At 38.5% G+C, this 19414-nt stretch overlaps 1 protein-coding gene across 16 annotated transcripts in view; it reads left to right on the top strand.

Moving 5' to 3' along the window:
• ROBO2 (roundabout guidance receptor 2) overlaps positions 1–18234 on the top strand; it is a 1535448-nt gene extending 1517214 nt beyond the window's left edge. For 10 of the 16 annotated variants that reach the window (XM_073668228.1, XM_073668234.1, XM_073668230.1 and 7 more), the window contains 6 exons: positions 1645–1844; positions 8527–8709; positions 12279–12446; positions 12760–12993; positions 16064–16261; positions 17612–18234. In XM_073668228.1, coding sequence (XP_073524329.1) covers positions 1645–1844; positions 8527–8709; positions 12279–12446; positions 12760–12993; positions 16064–16261; positions 17612–17613 — 985 coding nt within the window. In that variant the 3' untranslated portion in view covers positions 17614–18234. The remainder of the gene's footprint in view (positions 1–1644; positions 1845–8526; positions 8710–12278; positions 12447–12759; positions 12994–16063; positions 16262–17611) is intronic. The other 6 variants (XM_073668233.1, XM_073668229.1, XM_073668235.1 and 3 more) reach the window with 2 other exon arrangements.
• The last annotated feature ends 1180 nt before the right edge of the window (positions 18235–19414 follow it).

Raw genomic sequence — 19414 nt, 5'->3', positions numbered from 1 at the left:
CATCCAAGTGGTGCTCATTGTTATGTCACGTGAGCACTGCAGCCAATCAGTGGTTGCTTTACTCACACTTCCCTAGGACATAACTCAGTGGGAGAACTGCAGGGCATAAGCGGCCACTGATGGGCAGCAGTGCTCATGTGGCACAACAATGTCCTGGTAGCTCTGGGAGAGGCTGCACCAGCATCACCGGGAAAGCGCTAGTGCAGGAGATGAGCATCTGTTATTTTTATTTTACACTGGGGAGTAGAGCATTTGAGAAAGGGTTGTCCAAGAAGTGGTCAACCGCTTTATCAAACTGGCTCCTCACTAGCTCTGGCAAACAGCAATCTCCAAAGAAAAAATGGGGAGAAATGGGGAAGGGAATGTTCAGCTCAGCAAGTGTGGAAGGAATGCCTCCATCAAAAACTACGGTGCACGGACTCCAGACCGGCTTCTGGGCAGAGAGCAACGTAGAGAAGAAAACTTCCAGCATCCGTCATGGTATAAAATGTTAAAACATGACTTTTAATTGCGTTATTTAAAATATGTAAGAAAAAAAACCTTTCAATGAAATTGGGGAGGCGAAAAGAGGAGGAGGGGTGGGGGGAAAAACGGGGGGGGACAGACACAGGCCTACGCGTTTCGAGCTGAACTGGATCAGGATTAAGATCAGGATTAAAAGTGTTCATCTTGAAACGCGTAGACCTGTGTCCATCACACCCCCTTTTTTTCCCCCACCCCTCTCCCTCTTTTTGTCACTCTGATTTTAGTGAAATGTTTTGTTCTTACATATTTTAAATAACCCAATTAAAAGTCATGATGTAACATTTTATACCATGGCGGATGCTGGAATTGTTCTTCTCTAAATAGCAATCTCCACCTGCTGCTGCAGAACATCTTTTGAACAAAGAAAGTGAAACTTTATGTCAATATCTGACATGTAGCATATGAAAGGCATGAAAAAATAACTGATAAGAGCTTATTTGGATACAGATAATTAAGGGATAATTGGGGAGTGATTTTCCTGCTGCTTATGTATGAAGAAAGTACATGGGGTGAATTCTGGCACCTGATATAGAATGGGAAAATATCAGAAGCCTACTAAGATCTATTCATATTCATATATTGCACCTTGACATTGTAAAATTATAATTTTAAGGGGTTATCTGGATTTAAAATAAATCTGCTTTTTTTGGAAGCAGCGCCATTCCATACAAATGACTGTGTCAGATATTACAGCTAAAGCACATTTAGTAGAATGGAGCAAAACTGCAATGCCAGACACAGCCTATGAACAAGGGTGGCGCTGTTTCTATGAAAAAAAAAAAATTCTAATCCTGGACAAACATGTTCAAAAATAACAAATAACAAATAACAAGTGTATATTGGATTGCAGTACTCTCTGTATATTCCCCAATATGAATTACACTATTCTTCATGAGATGAGAGAACACAAAACTTTACTACCTCAATTATAGCTAACGATTCAATCTCGCCCTCAAAAAATGAATAATTCATGAACCAAAAACCATTTCCTTATAAATATATGCGTGTCACTCTGTCCAGCTAATCTGCATATAATTGATAATTTAACATGTCAATCTGGTCGCGGCGGCTCCAAAATGGAGACTTTTGTGACGTGCAATTCTATTTCTCAACCTCCAGGCATTTACAGAGCAATAGCCATCCACCATTGGCCTCCATCCCTCCAATGGGATATGTGTCAGGAGCATTTATATCCGATCTAGAGAAAGATCTACCGGATCCTAGAGAAGAGGATCACGAGGATGACATGAGCCGACCTCTCCGAGGAGTAGAACATACTCCAGGGTCTAGTATGGACAATCTGGACAGCTCCATCACAGGTATCTATTGTGTGAGTGGCGAGCTGGACTCGGTGTATTGCATACATATATTTGCTATCGTGGCGTTCCAGGGAACTCTTTATTATGCATTCCCTGGAAACATCAAGTTAAAATTGGTTTTTGAAAATATGTTTGATTTGCTGCAAAAAAGACAAGAACCTTCATGCATTTTAAAAAATGTTAAGACTTGAAAGAAATCTTTCATCAATAGATCATTCTACGGGGAAAGCGAAGACTGTGACATGTGAAGGAGAAACTTCACACGCGGAGACATAAATAGTTTTCCTTTTTAATTAGAAAGTAATGGTATTCTCTTTCGTAACAGGATCAGACGCAGTTTATGTCGGTCCGGACACTTCCGTGTCATTTTCTTTTTTTTTCATTTCACATAATATTGAGGGCAAGAGCAGGATAGGATTACTGATATATAATTACATGTTTCACATCTTGCTATGTCAGTGAAATGAACAGGAATACAAGAATCTTGATACTTTTTGTGTTAGTAGTAGACCTGGTGCTGCTTAGTGCATTATTTTTTATACTTGAAAACGACCTTATTCACTAATAGTACAGAAAGGTGATAATAAAGCATCTCACTACTACTGCTGTATATTAGAGATGAGCAAATCCATTGTACGTGGATATCAAAAGTCTGCACACCCCTGTTAACCATACATTTCAGTAGGCCAACATTTCGGATTTTAAAAACATTTTTCAAGCTGTTGTTATAAAGTATTCTAATTTACTGAGATAATGACTTTTGTGTTTTCATTGGCTGTAAGCCATAATCATCAACATTAACAGAAATAAACACTTCAAATAGATCACTCTGTTTGTTATGACTCTATATACTGTATAATATGAGTTTCACTTTTTGTATTGAAGAACTGAAATAAATTAACTTTTTGATGATATTCTAATTTTGTGAGATGCACCTATAATTGTATTTATTATTAATATGTATTATGCTTTGCTTATATAGCGCCATCATATTCCGTAGAACTTTACATATATTATCATCACTGTCCTCATTGGGGCTCACAATCTAGATTCCCTATCAGTATGTCTTTGGAGTGTGGGAGGAAACCGGAGAACCCGGAGGAAACCCACGCAAACACGGGAAGAACATACTAACTCCTTGTTCTCATTCGAGGGATTTGAACCCAGCTCAACAAAGCAACTGCTGCCCCAATTTGTTGAAGTAACCCTTTAAATTTATGACAACATTCAGTCTTTTTGGGTAGGAGTCAATCAGCATGGGACATCTAGAATTGGCAATCTTTGCGTACTATTTCTTGCAGTAGCTTCATATCTGTCAGATTGCCAGGGCATCTCCTGTGTACAACACCATCTTCATGTCACCAACAGATTTTCACTTTTATTCAGGTCTGGGCATTGGCAGGGAAGAATGAAATAGCGGACAGACATTGTGGGATTCTGGTTAGTAAGGAGTTGATATCGGGTCCAGATAGGTAGATCTGTGTGTCATCAGCATAGAGGTGGTACTGAAAGTCGTGAGACTCTATGAGCTGTCCCAGGCCAAAGGTGTAGATGGAGAAGGCCCTAGAACTGAACCTTGGGGGACACCGACAGATAGGGGGCGAGATGTGGAGGTGGTGAGTGAGTGGGAGACGCTGAATGTCCGGTCTGTTAGGTATAAGGAGATCCAAGATAGGGCCAAGTCTGTGATGCCAAGAGATAAGAGAGTCTGTAGTATGAGGGAATGGTCCACTGTGTTGAAGGCAGATGACAGGTCCAGGAGGAGGATAGTAAGGATCTCCCCTACTAATACTATTTATATAATGGGGATAGTACGGAACCTCACTACTAATACTACAGTTGTGCTCAAAAGTTTACATACCCCGGCAGAATTTTTGCTTTCTTGGCCTTGTTTCAGAGAATATGAATAATAATAACAAAAAAACTTTTTCTCCACTCATGGTTATTGGTTGGGTGAAGTCATTTATTGTCAAACTACTGTGTTTTCTCTTTTTAAACTTGGATGTTCCAACATGACAACGATCCAAAACACAAGCCCAAGTCGACCTGTCATTGGCTACAGCAGAACAAAGTGAAGGTTTTGGAGTGGCCATCTCAGTCTCCTGACCTCATTATCATTGAGCCACTCTGGGGAGATCTCAAGCGCGCAGTTCATGCTAGACAGCCCAGGAATTTACAGGAACTGGAGGCTTTTTGCCAAGAAGAATGGGCAGCTTTACCATCTGAGAAAATAAAGAACCTCATCCACAACTACAACAAAAGACTTCAAGCTGTCATTGATGTTAGAGGGGGCAATACACGGTATTCAGAACTGGGGTATGTGAACTTTTGATCAGGGTCATTTGGATGTTTTTGGTTGTCATTAAGATTTAAAAAGAGAAAACACAGTAGTTTGACAATAAATGGCTTCACCCAACCAATAACCATGACTGGAGAAAAGTTTTTTTGTTATCATTCATATTCTCTGAAACAAGGCCAAGAAAGCAAAAATTCTGCCGGGGTATGTAAACTTTTGAGCACAACTGTATATACATAATGGTATAATGGTAATAGTAAGGAACCTCACTACTAATACTATATATACAATGGTGATAATAAGGATCCCCACTACTAATACTATACACATAATAGTGATAATAAGGAAGCTCACTACTAATACTATATATATAATGGTAATAGTAAGCATTCCCACTACTAATACTATATATATATAATGGTGATATTAAAGCAATTTACTACAAATACAGACTAGTAATCACAAGATGCGTCACTACTAGTGTAGCATCCACAATGGTGATAGTAAAGCAGAAACTACTAGTCATTATACATAACAGTGATAAAAAGGCTCCTCACCACCAGTATTTCATGCAAAAATGGGAAAAACAAGTCACCTCACTGATATCTCAGGATACATTGCACCAGTAGTGATGGTAATCACTTAAGGTGGTGAAAGAGGCACAAATAACAAGCCAGAATTGGAACATTTTTGGTGATTCTTTTTGCTGGTATTATAGCTCATGCCCATTGACCTGTAGAGGGATGCTTTGGTTGCAGAGAATACAATCGATTTGTAAGCACACTATATGCTGCTCTGTAGCGTGTTTGTGAGGCATTGCATTCTTCCTTAGATTCATGAGAACCATACCTTGAAATGCTAAGGAGCGTGCCAAGAGAATGTGCAGTGAGAGGCACATTGAGATACAGCATGGAGTTATCGTATGTGCATGGGTCACAACTGACGTACCTAAAGGTTGGCCGTGACTCCAACATGGACAGTAGTCTCATATCTCTCCTTACATATTTTGAGAGGTATGAGACTCTAAACCATTACTGAGAATAATGGACTGCTTAGGTTCAGTATAGGTTATTGATTTTCTTCTATGCATTCTTTTAGTTCTCTTTGGTTAACTTCCAATTTTTTGAACTCTAGTCTCATTTATCATAAGATAAGATACCAGATGTTTTATGTTGATAGTGTAGATGTATATAGATATGATAGATAGTTTACAGGGGGACCCCAGAAAAAAAATGACGTAGGGTCCCCCTATAAATTCTAACCAGCAAAGGCTAAACAGACAGCTGCAGGCTATAGATAGATAGATAGATAGATAGATAGATAGATAGATACAGTAGATAGATAGATAGATAGATAGATACAGTAGATAGATAGGCAGATAGTTTGATACAGTAGATAGATAGACAGATAGATAGATAGATAGATAGATACATGAGATAGATAGACAGATAGTTTGATACAGTAGATAGATAGATAGATAGACAGATAGATAGATAGATAGATATGGGATAGATAGATAATAGATAGATAGATACAGGAGATAGATAGACAGATAGTTTGATACAGTAGATAGATAGACAGATAGATAGATAGTTAGATAGTTTACAGGGGGACCCTAGAAAAAAATTGACGTATGGTCCCCCTATAAATTCTAACCAGCAAAGGCTAAACAGACAGCTGCAGGCTATAGATAGATAGATAGATAGATAGACATCAATATCTTAATCAATATCACATAATTGTTTTTTTGAACAGGATTCCATTTATTAAGGAAAATGTAGTTTGTAAATTAAATATGTGACTTGAAAGGGAATCTCTGAGAATTTTTTCCAACCTCATAAAAATGGTAATGTCACAATTAGCATCGATGTATTCTAAAACACAAGAGTTTTGTGTAAAAGGATATACAGTGTTACACATTCATCAAGAAAAGATGGGTTTAGCATAAAATGACATGTAAATGAATTGATGACTGACCGTAAATTAATTTTAGAGCCAAAGATGTAATAGAGAGACACAGCTAGATGCCACTTTATCGCGGTATTTTATTGCTCTGTAACATTTGAGCAACTACTTAATGTTCTGCCTGCATTTCTTCCCAACTGCTCAAACGCTTTGAGAAATGTTCTAAGTATAAAAAAGCACAAAGTAACAACTCAGTAAACAGAAATAAATAAAGCCAAACGGCATGAATTGCATTTTCATCACACATTTAAGGAGACATTTATATCCAAACAGTTTGCGTAGAGTCATATAAATTACCCCCAAATCAGTGGGAATAACTAGCGTACTACAAATCATAAATGTTAGAATAGTTTTAGCTTCTGATAAATACTTGATCAATGTCCCATTTGATAAGTGTTCATTTTACTGTTGTGTTGACCTTTTGGAAATGTATAACTTCACTTCCCAATACTTTCCATTGAGAGATAAACTGACTTTTGGATAAATGTGTGTATAATGACAACAAAATATGAATGGTTGCATTTCACATTGTAGATTTAGTTTTAGGGTATTTTAGAGGTGTCTTGTAAAAAAGTTTGACCAGTAGCACTACCTGCTAGAAAATAATGGTAGGGTGGATAAATCTATTGAAAATCCCTGAATTGTTATTGCATTAAATATTATTTCCATAGATGTTTATTGATAACAAAAGTTCAATAACTTGGACATTGTTTTGTATGTTGCTAAAGAATAAATAGACAGAGAAATAGGCAATAAATACACTTAAAAGAAACTTGCCCACGGTGTTTGTCAGTCTGCAGAATTTTGTAAAAAAAAAAAGAAAAAAACTTTTACAAATCTTGCAGTGAAAACCTGTGAAAAGGCATGGGCAGATGACCGTAGTTTCGGTCCCAGTGTGATCCCTCAAAACATCGGATCTCACTTGGATCTATATAATTCTATGGGGCTGTGCACATGTCCGATTTTTTCCACGCGCCAAGTGTCACCAAATGCACGATTTATCTCCGATAAAGTGAAACACACTGTGCCATTAAAGTCTTTTGAAAATGGATAATATGGAGAAATATTTTTTTTTTATTAACAGCAGCCAAAAAAAAACAGATCCCACTCAGATCCTACTCTGATGAAACTCTGATCAGTGTTCACATGGATAGGGCATCAATGTGAAAGTAGTGGATAACACCTTTAAGGAGTATGCACACGTCCGCTATTTCCAGTGCAAAAATCTGCTCTAAATATGCTCGTTTTTGCCACCTTTTTATGCGTTTTTTCTCCATTCATTTGAATGGGTGAAAAAGGCTAAAATGTTGCACAGTTGAAACAGCTTAAAATCTGCAAGGCACAACTAAGCAGCATGTGTGTGAGATTTCAGAAATCTGAAATACTTTGCTAGTGCATTAAAATGCTCCATTTTTTTCATGGCAACAGCATGTTGAAAAAATGCAGCAACGTGTGAACATACCCTAAATCTGATCTCGTCTATTTTTCAATGAAGAGGTGTGGTGTAGCCAAAAAGAGCACTCAAGGTGACCCTCTCCCTCACCCGCTGGGATTGGAAAGTAACTATACATGTTAAGTCATCCTATTTGGTGCCCTCTATTTGGCACCTCCTGCCCCCTTCACTCATTTTGGTTTTACATTCCTCCTGCTTCCAAAATGGAAAGTATGGTGTATAAACACAAAGTAAACTAAAGCACAGGATTGCAAAATTTGGAAGTTTAGACATAGTTTAGACTTATCACTGTACTCCTTATGCCACAGCGTCAACAGTAACGAGGAACGGAATACCAATCTAAGTGAAGGAGGCACCAGGAGGGATGACCATACATCAGAAATGTGAGGATTTAATGTCATGGTCTCCTATTGTAGACAGAGCAGTGGGGCAGGGCTATAGCTGTAGTTGCCTTAGAGCGCAGTCAGACGGGAGAGCCGCCAGCCAGTCCGTGCACTGCGTTCTGATCTCTGTCCAATTTGGCCATCTGACTACGCCCTAAGAGCAGGTCGGAGCTAAGTCTTTTTTTTATTAATTTTTAATTTTTTTTTCTTTAGCAGAAGGGGTAAAAAAACTGCTGTCTTGAGATACATATAAAATACTTATTTATAATGTGTTCAAAGCTGTTATTGCCCTATATGAATAGGATCAAAAAAAGAGATGAATTGGTAGGATTTTTCATTTTGTTGTGTATTTCCTTCATCAGTTATAAATATTGAAAATCATATAAAACAAATAAATGTATAGAAATAATATATATATATATTTTCCTTGTTCGTAGATTAAAGATTAGTCTGGCAATGGCCATGTTAAACCATGCACTTAATTGTTCAGAGTAATAAATATTCAACAACACTTTCAATGACAAATTATGCTTTTTTTGGTCAACAGAAATACGTTGATGACTCACTAGATGCCTTTATTTTTAGGTTCTATGGTAAATGGATGGGGGTCTGCATCTGATGAGGATCGTAACTTTTCTAGTCGTAGATCTAGTGTAGTTAGCTCTTCTGATGACTCGATATTTATGAGCGGCAACTTTGCACAGTCACTCGTTGCAGCAGCTGATAAAGCTGGTTTCACACTAAATGGAACCAGCCTATCAAGAGCAGGTTTGTTGTCTTTGGACTAGCGCCTTGGGTGTAAGGAATGGCTCTCCCTTTCTTGAGCTTTCTTTCTCTTCCATGGACATGCCTCATGCTGCCAGCTTGTTAACCTGCATGGCGCCTGGTGGATGGAACCTTTAATCTTTTCTTCTAAGGTTCTCATGAATCAGCAAATTCTAATTCTTTTTATTAATTTTCCTTTTAGTAACCGCTAATTAAAAATATATTTTAATTTTACCACTGTCTTTGTTTATATGTGCATCACTACTACAAAATCACTACTATAAAAATACTAATTAATTGTTCTTTATGTTTACTTCTAAACTGTAATTCCGATGACTAGAGCCAAAGTCTGAGTTAGAGCCTATGAAGAGGAGTAACTTAATATCAATCACCTGCTGATCTTTCGAGCGCCTTAGAAATGTAGGGTTACCAAAAGATATACAACTAATTTAAAGCAGGGGTGCACAACCTTTTCTGGTCCAAGGACCACAATGTCATATTGAATGACTTCTAAGTGACCATTTACACAGACCGACTGGTGGGATGATACGACTGCCGATCTATAAACTTTTTGCATGTTCATCGGGTGATCGTCAGTCTGTTAACATGGCTATCGTGAAATGAGTTTTTTAATAACACTTGTTATCTTGCAGTGTAGATGCCCCTTAAGGACTAGTACGTCATATGCTGGCTCCCTGACATTGATGCTGGCTTGCATCGAGCTTGCATCTTTACTGGCAGATGATGGCTGTAATATTCAGCCATCATCTGCCTCTAATAGCCGCAGGTGAAGAGGAGCTCCAACTATGGCTGTTAACATGTTAAATGCCGCTGTCATCTCTGACAGTGGCATTTAACATGCACTGGCAGGAAGGCGCATCATTCCATGTGCCCATCGGTACACTCGTGGCGTGATTGTGGGCACCGATGTGTAGCCATGACAGCAGGGGCCAGCTGAAGACCCCTTTTCCTGTCATCACAGTACTCAGTGAAAACCAGCCTGTAGCTGGCGTTCATAGAAGATTGTGATTTTTGCTATGTACAGTATGTCAGATAATCGCAGATTCAAGTTCCCTAAGGGGACTAATGGAGATAGTGAAAAGTGAAAAAAAGGTTTAAAAAAAATCTGAAAAAAATAAAAAAATATATAAACGTTTAACGTAATTGACATCTTTCTCACTATGCCTAGGTGTAACTTCAATAGAGAACATTGTACGTTTGCGTGAGTGTTCCTGCACTAAAGCTATGACCGGGCATAGTGAAGATTTCAATCACCTTGAGTGGGTGTGATTACAGCACCCAAGGCTTGGACTCGCCTGAGGAATAGATGCCTTGGCATACTAGTCCTGGCTGATTAACAGATCTTGAGAGGCAAAACGGAAATATTTTTGACACTCATAGCTCCAAGGTTTTCTCACAGTCATTTTGTTAAAATCCAGATTTAACACTTTATTTTTATTGGTGGTAGTTTGGCAGCCTTAAAGAACCTGAAAGGTTTTGTTTAAATTAGCCAATGGGTAATCAGTGGTCAAGGTTTTCCTAATTTGGGTATAGAATGAAAGTTCATTAAACATCCAATCGTTTAAATAAAAAATTAACACAATCCTATATTGAAGTTTGCATTTTGTTGGTTCCAATAAAATGTTATTTTTTAACTAGTCGAGTTTTTTGCTCCTCATCCAGAGTACATGGGGGACTCGAGTGGTTTAGTCCAGCCTCGTTACAATAAAATATTGGCTGTCTCTTTGTCTCGATATACCTTTTCTGGTGGCATCTGATAATCTTCTGCTCTGGCTTAATTCATTTGCATGACAATTAAACTATAATCTGTGGAAATTTACCTCTTTGTACTGCAAAATTGTGATATGGTTAAATGTGCTATACACACGTGGTCAAAATTGTTGGTACCCCTCGTTTAATGAAAGAAAGACCCACAATGGTCACAGAAATAATTTGAATCTAACAAAAGTAATAATAAATTAAAAATCTATGGAAATGAGCAAATGAAAGTCAGACATTGCTTTTCAACCCTGCTTCAACAGAATTTAAAAAAAAATTAAACTCATGAAATAGGCCTGAACAGAAATGATGGTACCCATGAAAATAATGTAACAAAAGGGACATGTTAAATCAAGTTGTGTCCACTAATTTGCATAACAGGTGTCTACAATCTTGTAATCAGTCAGTGGGCCTGTATATAGGGCTACAGATACTCACTGTGCTGTTTGGTGACATGTTGTGTACCACACTCAACATGGACCAGAGGAAGCAAAGGAAAGAGTTGTCTCAGGAGATTAGAAAGAAAATTATAGCCAAGCATGTTAAAGGTAAATGTTATAAGACCATCTCCAAGCAGCTTGATGTTCCTGTGACTACAGTTGCACATATTATTCAGAAATTTAAGATCCATGGGACTGTAGCCAACCTCCCTGGACGTGGCCACAGGAAGAAAATTGATGACAAATCAAAGAGACGGATAATACGTATGGTAACATAAGAGTCCAGGATAACTTCTAAAGAGATTAAAGGTGAACTTCAAGCTCAAGGAACATTAGTGTCAGATTGCACCATCCATCGTTGTTTGATCCAAAGTGGACTTCATGGGAGACGACCAAGGAGAACATCATTGTTGAAAAAAAATCATAAAAAAGCCAGACTGGAATTTGCCAAACTACATGTTGACAAGCCACAAAGCTTTTGGGAGAATGTCCTATGGACAGATAAGACAAAAATGGAAGTTTTTGGCAAGGCACATCAGCTCTATGTTCACAGACGGAAAAATGAAGCATATCAAGAAAAGAACACTGTCCCTACTGTGAAACATGGAGGAGGCTCTGTTATGTTCTGGGGCTGCTTTACTGCATCTGGCACAGGGGTTCTTGAATCTGTACAGGGTACATTGAAATCTCAAGACTATCAAGGGATTCTAGAGAGAAATGTTCTGCCCAGTGTCAGAAAGCTTGGTCTCAGTCGCAGGTCATTGGTCTTGCAACAGGATAATGACCCAAAACACACAGCTAAAAACACCCAAGAATGGCTAAGAGGAAAACATTGGACTATTCTGAAGTAGCCTTCTATGAGCCCTGACCTAAATGCTATTGAGCATCTTTTGAAAGAGCTGAAACATGTCGTCTGGAAAAGGCAACCTTCAAACACAAGACAGCTGGAGCAGTTTGCTCATGAGGAGTGGGCCAAAATACGAGAGGTGCAGAAGTCTCATTGACAGTTACAGGAATCGTTTAATTGCAGTGATTGCCTCAAGAGGTTGTTCAACAAAATATTAAGTTAAGAGTACCATCATTTCTGTCCAGGCCTATTTCATGAGTTTAATTTTTTTTTTAATTCTGTGGAAGCAGAAAAGCAATGTCTGACTTTCATTTGTTCATTTCCATAGATTTTGAATTTATTATTACTTTTGTCAGATTCAAGTTATTTCTGTGACCATTGTGGGTTTTTCTTTCATTAAACGAGGGCTACCAACAATTTTGACCACGTGTGTATATTGTTATATATGTATTTTTTAATATATTATTGATTTAAAATGACAGTTTGGCATCTTTCTTACTTTGTAGGAAAAATGCAATCGTTCTCTCAAAAACAAAGACCTTCAAGTCCATTTTCTGGAGACAGTAACAATTCAGCCATGAATCACAGCAACCAAAGGCCAAGGCCCACTAAAAAACACAAGGGAGGCCGGATGGATCAGCCTCCAGGACTACGAAGGGAAGGATTAGTAGATGGTAAGTTCATATTAAAATGTGTGATCGTGAGAGGCTTGTGGTGACTTTACCTTTCTTCGTAGATTTTTATACTAGTTATTATTAAACTGGATAACCCCTTTAATGCTTTGATAAAAGTATTGTATGCAATTAAAAATGTATTATACACGTTCTGAAATAAATGTACAACTTAGTAACTGTGCTATGCCAACACCAATCATTTTCTTTATTGGCCAAAGTCTAAAAAAGTCATTTGTTGAGCAAACCATTTTTACTTCTATATCCAATTCCATTTGTCTATCAAATACATTTTTTGTTTTATATTTATTTCAAGATCTTCCACCTCCACCCGAACCTCCCCCTTGTCAAAGTTTGAGACAGCAAATGCCCAATCAACGTAGTGGTCCTTCAGAAAGAAAAGCCAGCTCTCTCGAGAGACATACTTCCAACATGGATGATAGTAAGACCTCTTTGGAACGTCACGGTAGAACATCTTTAGAAAGACACCGGCAAACACAGGAATGGCTTGGCTCCACAGATCGGCAAAACAAACAGGCTTTTGGTTCAGGTACGATAATGAACATTGGTAGATTCTATACACACATTTACACTTACCAAAAATGTCAAATATGAAAAATTCAAAAACAGTTTCAAACAAACGTATGATTTTTTATTTTGTAATTAGTTTTCTGTATTTTTTATGCACATGTAAATAACTCCAAAGCATTATCATATTACACATATCCATAAACATATCATTTAAAGGGAATCTGTCACCAGGTTTTTGCTACCTCATCTGAGAGCAGCATAATGTAGGAGCAGAGACCTTAATTCCAACAATGTGTCACTTACTGGGCTGCTTGCGATGTTTTTTATAAAATCACTGGTTTATCAGCAGGAGATTATCACCAGAGGCAAGTAAACCTGCTGCCAGGTAGTCCAACCACGTCTCCATCATTGGTGATTGGAAGCTTTCTGCCTGTGCACAGTGTACACAGAAAGCTGCCAATCAGTAGTATGGACGAGGTTATATATAATTCAGCATTCAGAGAACTGGTAGATCTGCAGCCAATAAAAGTGATTTTATTGAAACTTCAGCAGGCAGCCCAGTAAGTGATACATTACTGAAATCGGGGACTCTGCCCCTACATTATACTGCTCTCAGATAGGGTAGCAAAAACTTTGTGACAGATTTCCTTTAAAGGGGGTTGTGAGCAGGGGCAAAATGATGTATACCATGTCTATACGTATATAAAAACATTGGGGTATGGAGGGGAAAAGTGCAGCAGGAGACAATGAAATTAAAGGGGTTATCCATTGACTTCCCATTGACAGAGCAGAGTGGAAGAGAAGGAACTGCTTTGTCATCATTACATTACAGAAAGCAGGAGATTTGCTGACAGGATTGTTTCTGTGACCGCTCTGAGCTGTAAGAGATTGTCACAGGGCAAAACAAACAGGTGGTTAGCAACTACCTGCCGATAAGTGATTAACTGCACTGGGAGGGGGGATTCCTGAATAACCCTTTTATATTAGTTGACTAAAGGTACTGGTGTCCATTCTGAAACCACAATCTTGGGTACCAGCCAAGCTTTACTCGGTCCTGTGTATAAGATTACGAATGCAAATTGTCTCTTCTGAGAGGAAGGGGACTTGAACTGTAGTGCCACCTATTGGAAGTAGCAATCCTAAAAGTCAGTATCGACCCTTTAACAAGTCTTGTCACGTGACTTAGGATAAAAGCCAAATCTTCCAAATCTTAACTCATGTGGCATGGCTTGCTAAAGGGACGATATTGACTTTTAGGATTGCTACTTCCAGGCTTCTTCCAGTAGGTGGTATTAGAGTTCAAGTCCTCTTCCTCTCTGAAGAGACAATTTGCATATTTAACTTCACAGAGAAGCATTGCATGGCCTATAAGTCTCCTCACACTGGCTTGTCAGGCATGTCACTCTACACAAGGAGAAACGTCCCCCCTGAGATTAGAAAAACATTAGTCCTCCAACATACAGCACTACTCTTACACAATGGCTTTGTGTTGTATTGCAGCTGAGCCTCATTCACTTAAAGGAAGTCATACAGCAGTTTTTCCCTCTTAAAACTGCTGATATGACTATAGATTTGACAGGGAGAGCAGTCACTGCATACCTATATGCATAGTTGTTATGACTGTTAAAGCACATTCATACGGGTAACGTAGAACCAGGAAGACAAATACCTTAACCTGACAGGTCCCTGTTCAGCCTAGAAAAAACCCCTTCTCTGACCCTGGTCTGTCTCAGCCTGATCGCAGAGGATGGCACCGTATAATGCAATGGCACACCCACTTGACAACAGCTTACCCTGAATGTCCTTAGCAGCTCCTAGGATCGCTAGAGTAGCAGTTCACTAAGGAATAAAGGAATCACACACAAAACTACTGCAACCAACACAAACTACAGCAAAGTGAATGAATCCAACAAAGTCTATCACCAGCAGAAAACACCAGTATAGGAAGGTATTTAAAGCTGCACCCAAAAGGTGATAGGACAGACAAACAGAGTAAATGAAAAACACCTGTTACCCAAAACCGACAGAAACAAAGGTAACAGAACTAAAACACACAAAGAAAAGGTGTATCAGTTGTGGCTCAGTGGAAAAAGAGACACCGAACACAGAACCAAGGGTTCGAATCCAGAAGCATGACAATAGTTATGCATGTATTTTGCATGAGTAAAGAATTCAAGTGTTAATCCCAGTGGCACTATGACTGCAGTCTCCTCATGGGCAGTATCCCAGGGTCTCTTCACTGAATGTTTCCTGACCCCTCCCTGCTTCTCTGAGTGACAATAGTAGAATCCATTCAGGAGATTGCTATAACCATCACTCGAAAGAAGATGGAGGGGCTTCAGTGAATTCAGTGCAGAGTGCCAGGCTCGGGACGCATGATGAGATTGCCATGGGGGCACCTACGAATAGAACGACAGGCAGAGTCGTCATATTATCAGGCTCCCTTAAACATGACTGTATTGCAATACCAGACCTAGTCCAGGGATAAGAATGGTGCTGTTTCCTGAAAATGGCAGCCAAGCATTTGTAATCTTATACAATGGCTTTAATTAAGCTCAACTGCAAAAGTAGTAAAAGCTTCTGTGAGCGAAATAATTCCACTGCAGCATCCTCAACACAGTAACTTAGTTTATATCATAGTCATTCCTTTATGATGTGACATATGCTGAACTAAACATATTTAATGCCACATCATCAAATAGTTCCAACCTAAATCAAATTAAGGGCTAATGACACACTGACAATTATCCCCATGAAAGTGTATTCCAGCATATCTATAGCTCTGTTATTATTTTTTCTATAATTGCCCATTTAGAAACCACATATAATGTGCACAAATTGATCTTGTATTCTAATTAATGGTGATATTTTAAAGATCAGCAGTTTCCTAAAATATCAACAAGAGCAGAAATCAAAGTAATTAGACAGGTGCAGAAGCAATTTAAGCACAAGCGCTCACAAATTCACCTGCTAAATAATTTACTAAATAGTCGTAGTGGAAAGTAGATCCTTAGTGTGACATTTCATGTATAGAAAGTCATTTCATTAAGGAAATTGCAGAAATGTTTCGTTGATTGTTTCCCTCACAGATGAAGTGCTGATGCCGTACAACAAGCCATGTTTTCCTTCACCCGGAGGCCATAGTTCTACAGGAACCAATTCTTCAAAGGAGTCTACTGGACCGAGGAAGGGCGACATTATGAGAGGTCACCAACGTAATGCCATTGATTTTCTTGATGTAGGATATTTGGGGCCAAACAGTCAAGGACAGTTTACAGGTGAATTATGTAAGTAGTTGTGTGAGGACTTGTTAATGGACTAAAGGTTCCTACTTGATGTACATATACTTGGCCGATGTCTTCCAAAACTCAAAAATATTCGGCACATTATCAAAAAAATTAAAGGGTCCAGGTCCATTGTTTTTATACAATCCCAACTTGTTATAAGGGTCTCTTAACAATAAACTGATCACATGAGATCCCATTGATCAGCTGAAGTTTGAGGAAAAACCTAGCAATGTGTTCAGTTTTGCTACAGTGCCACCATGGGGAAAGTTAAGAATCACACAATTCTCTTCAAATCAGGGGCGAAACTGTAGGTTCTGCAGTGGATGCAGTCATGTCTGAGCCCTGGAACCTAAAGGAGCCCAAAAGATCCCTTTGAACAATATAAGAAGACCACTTCTCTTACAGTCTTGTGATAGTTGTGGGCTTTGTTGGAGATGTTGAATTGGGGCCCCCAAGCTCAAGTTACACCACTGCTTCAACTCAATAGGGTGTCTCTGTAATGTGAGACAAGACGGACCCGCCACTCTTTACAACCACTCTCCACTTTGACCAGGAGATGATAATGTTAAACAGCATTATCTCTTGTATTTACTTAGATGACCCTATTAAAGTGTATGAAAATGGGCTCTCTATTTAGACAGAATTTTTAATTTAAGAACATTGATCCTCATTTGCTACCTTGGTCAGCTTTGGTGCTTAACTTGGGATCTGTATTTATCAATGTCCTTGCTCAGTTGTGGTTGAGTCTGAGTGACTTTTCAATACACATTGGGGTAACGTTTCTCCTTGCGGAGAGTGAAATGTGAAGCCTGGCATGCCAAGGTGAGGAAACTTTTAATCTGCAATGCTCCTTTAGGAAATATGCAAATTGTCTCTTCAGAGAGGAAGAGGACTAGAACTCTAGTGTCACCTATAGGAAGTAGCAATCCTAAAAGTCAAAATCGACTCTCTAACAAGCCTTGTCATGTGACTTAGGATAATAGCCATGTCCAAAATCTCAATTTGCAGACACTGTGTTTCGGGGTACAGCCTCTCATCAGTGGAAAACGTGAGATCTGCTTTGGCTGGGTGAGAGGCATCTGACCGGAATCCAAGGCTTGACATGTCACTCTCCGCAAGGAGAAACATTACCTCAATGTGTATTTAAAAGTCACTCACACGGATATTGATAAATGCACCAAAGCTGACCATGGTAGCAACATTACCCCATAAAGGGGTGCATTATGATGAGACATTGTTCTTGCCCCGGGGTGCTCTTCTGTCTGTGTTGGTTCCTCAAGCCAGTGCGCATGTATTGAAGTCAAGTTTTAATGACATAATTGAATGTTTTCTTTCTACTCTCTTTCTTAGAGTACTGAAAAGCTACGACACAAGCTGCTCTATAGACCTGTTGGTCTGGACTGATGAAAGTCACGAGGAAACTCAAAAAAAAAACAGTGCAATGGACATTCATTTATTTATGTAGGATTGGAAGGACTGTAAATGCAATGTAAAGCCACAGAAAGTCACACATATCCCACAGACGATTTACTTTCTCCTTCTATAATATACACACCATCCACCTTAAATATTTCTTGCCAGAAATACACAAAAAAGAGGAACGAGGAATCGGCATCAAGGATGAAAAAAAAAGAATAAAAAAAAAAGCATTTTGGCTTTGTATATATTGTTTTTTTCTTTGATTGCATTCCTATGCAAGCTTGCCCTCTTTTGTTCATATTCTTCTTCTTAATATTATTGTCTGTCTTTATCGTTCTATTGTACTATGCTGTATGTGAATTAATAGGCTGTGGTGCCATATAAAAAAAAAAAAGAGAAAAAAAAATGAAAAAAAAATTTTGTTTAACTGTGTAACATTCATGTTTAAAATTTTTGCACTGCGATTTTTATTTGATGATAAGCACAAAACCTTATACTCCTTGTGACGCGGAAGGAAGAGACTGAATGTGACGGAACGGTCTGTACTATAAAAACACATTGCATATTGCTACAGGTGCTATATCTGGGCAGGATCACGAGCGGTGTTACCTGGTTTACAGGGAAGGAAAGGAAAAAAAAAAGATTCTGGCAAAGAGATTGGAACAACAAGGATCTAAACTAAGCAATATGTTTGTTTTTTCTTGCTTTCAATATGGTGAAGATCTATGTCATTGTTATATGAGAGTATGAATACATGTATTCACTTGTGGACGTGCATGTATGTACAATTTATATTTATATATGAGCATATATTTTTGAATATGCGCATATATAAGTCACGCACATTTGTGTATATTAGAAGACTAACGTCCACTCTGGTAATGTTGACTTGAGTGGATTTTTTTTTTTAACCTCCTAATGTCTGAGACAGCTGTTGGATAGGTAGAAAACCCTTAAATACGTACATTTGGGGGAATTCAGGCCATTTAATACATATATTCCTTTCACCTGTTGGTTCAAAGAATCAACTGTAGAGACACACGAGTTCAATGTTTGGTTTCCTCCACCAGGGATCAAAGAGCCGTCATCACTATGCTAAATATCGGCCTGTCCATAATAAAGTAATATTTTACCAGGAACCGTCATTAAATGAAGCTGGGACTATACTTGATAACTGGAAAGTTGAAGCAGATAATTATCTCCCAGTTCCTATACTCGTTGGCCCAACTAATTAGAAGGCGGTTTGGTCAACATTATCCGGAATTTGGACCTTAGTCTCAACCAACACATACAATATATTATACCTATATATGGTTCTTCTTGTTTAACATACAAATTCTGCTACTCATGTAGAATCCAAATCGTTAAATATCTTTTGCACTAGGATTTCATCAAAGGGATTGTGCAGGAATTTTAGCTTTTTTTTTTTTTTGACTGATGACTTCATCCCACTATGTATCGTGAAATAGGCACTTATTCATAAAGCCTATCCATTTATTCACGATTTATGCCTAAACTGGTCCAATTTACAACTTACAATTAGAGATGAGCGAATCTAAAGTTAAAAATTCGGGGTTCGTACCGAACAGTTAGTGTCTGGTGCTAAACATCAAATGCGAACTTCTCCCAGAAGTCTGTTGCAATGTTCGGAGTTCTGGGGGAGTCCGGGGAGACGAGAGAGTTTAGAATAAAGTTCGGGTGAGGTGCAAGAACCCAAACTTCCACGGGTCCGCT

The sequence above is a fragment of the Phyllobates terribilis genome, unplaced genomic scaffold (genome assembly GCF_046119375.1).
Source record: "Phyllobates terribilis strain yellow unplaced genomic scaffold, ASM4611937v1 Scaffold_2__4_contigs__length_985480577, whole genome shotgun sequence".
Lineage (NCBI taxonomy): Eukaryota > Metazoa > Chordata > Amphibia > Anura > Dendrobatidae > Phyllobates > Phyllobates terribilis.
This window is presented reverse-complemented; position numbering and strand designations above follow the sequence as displayed.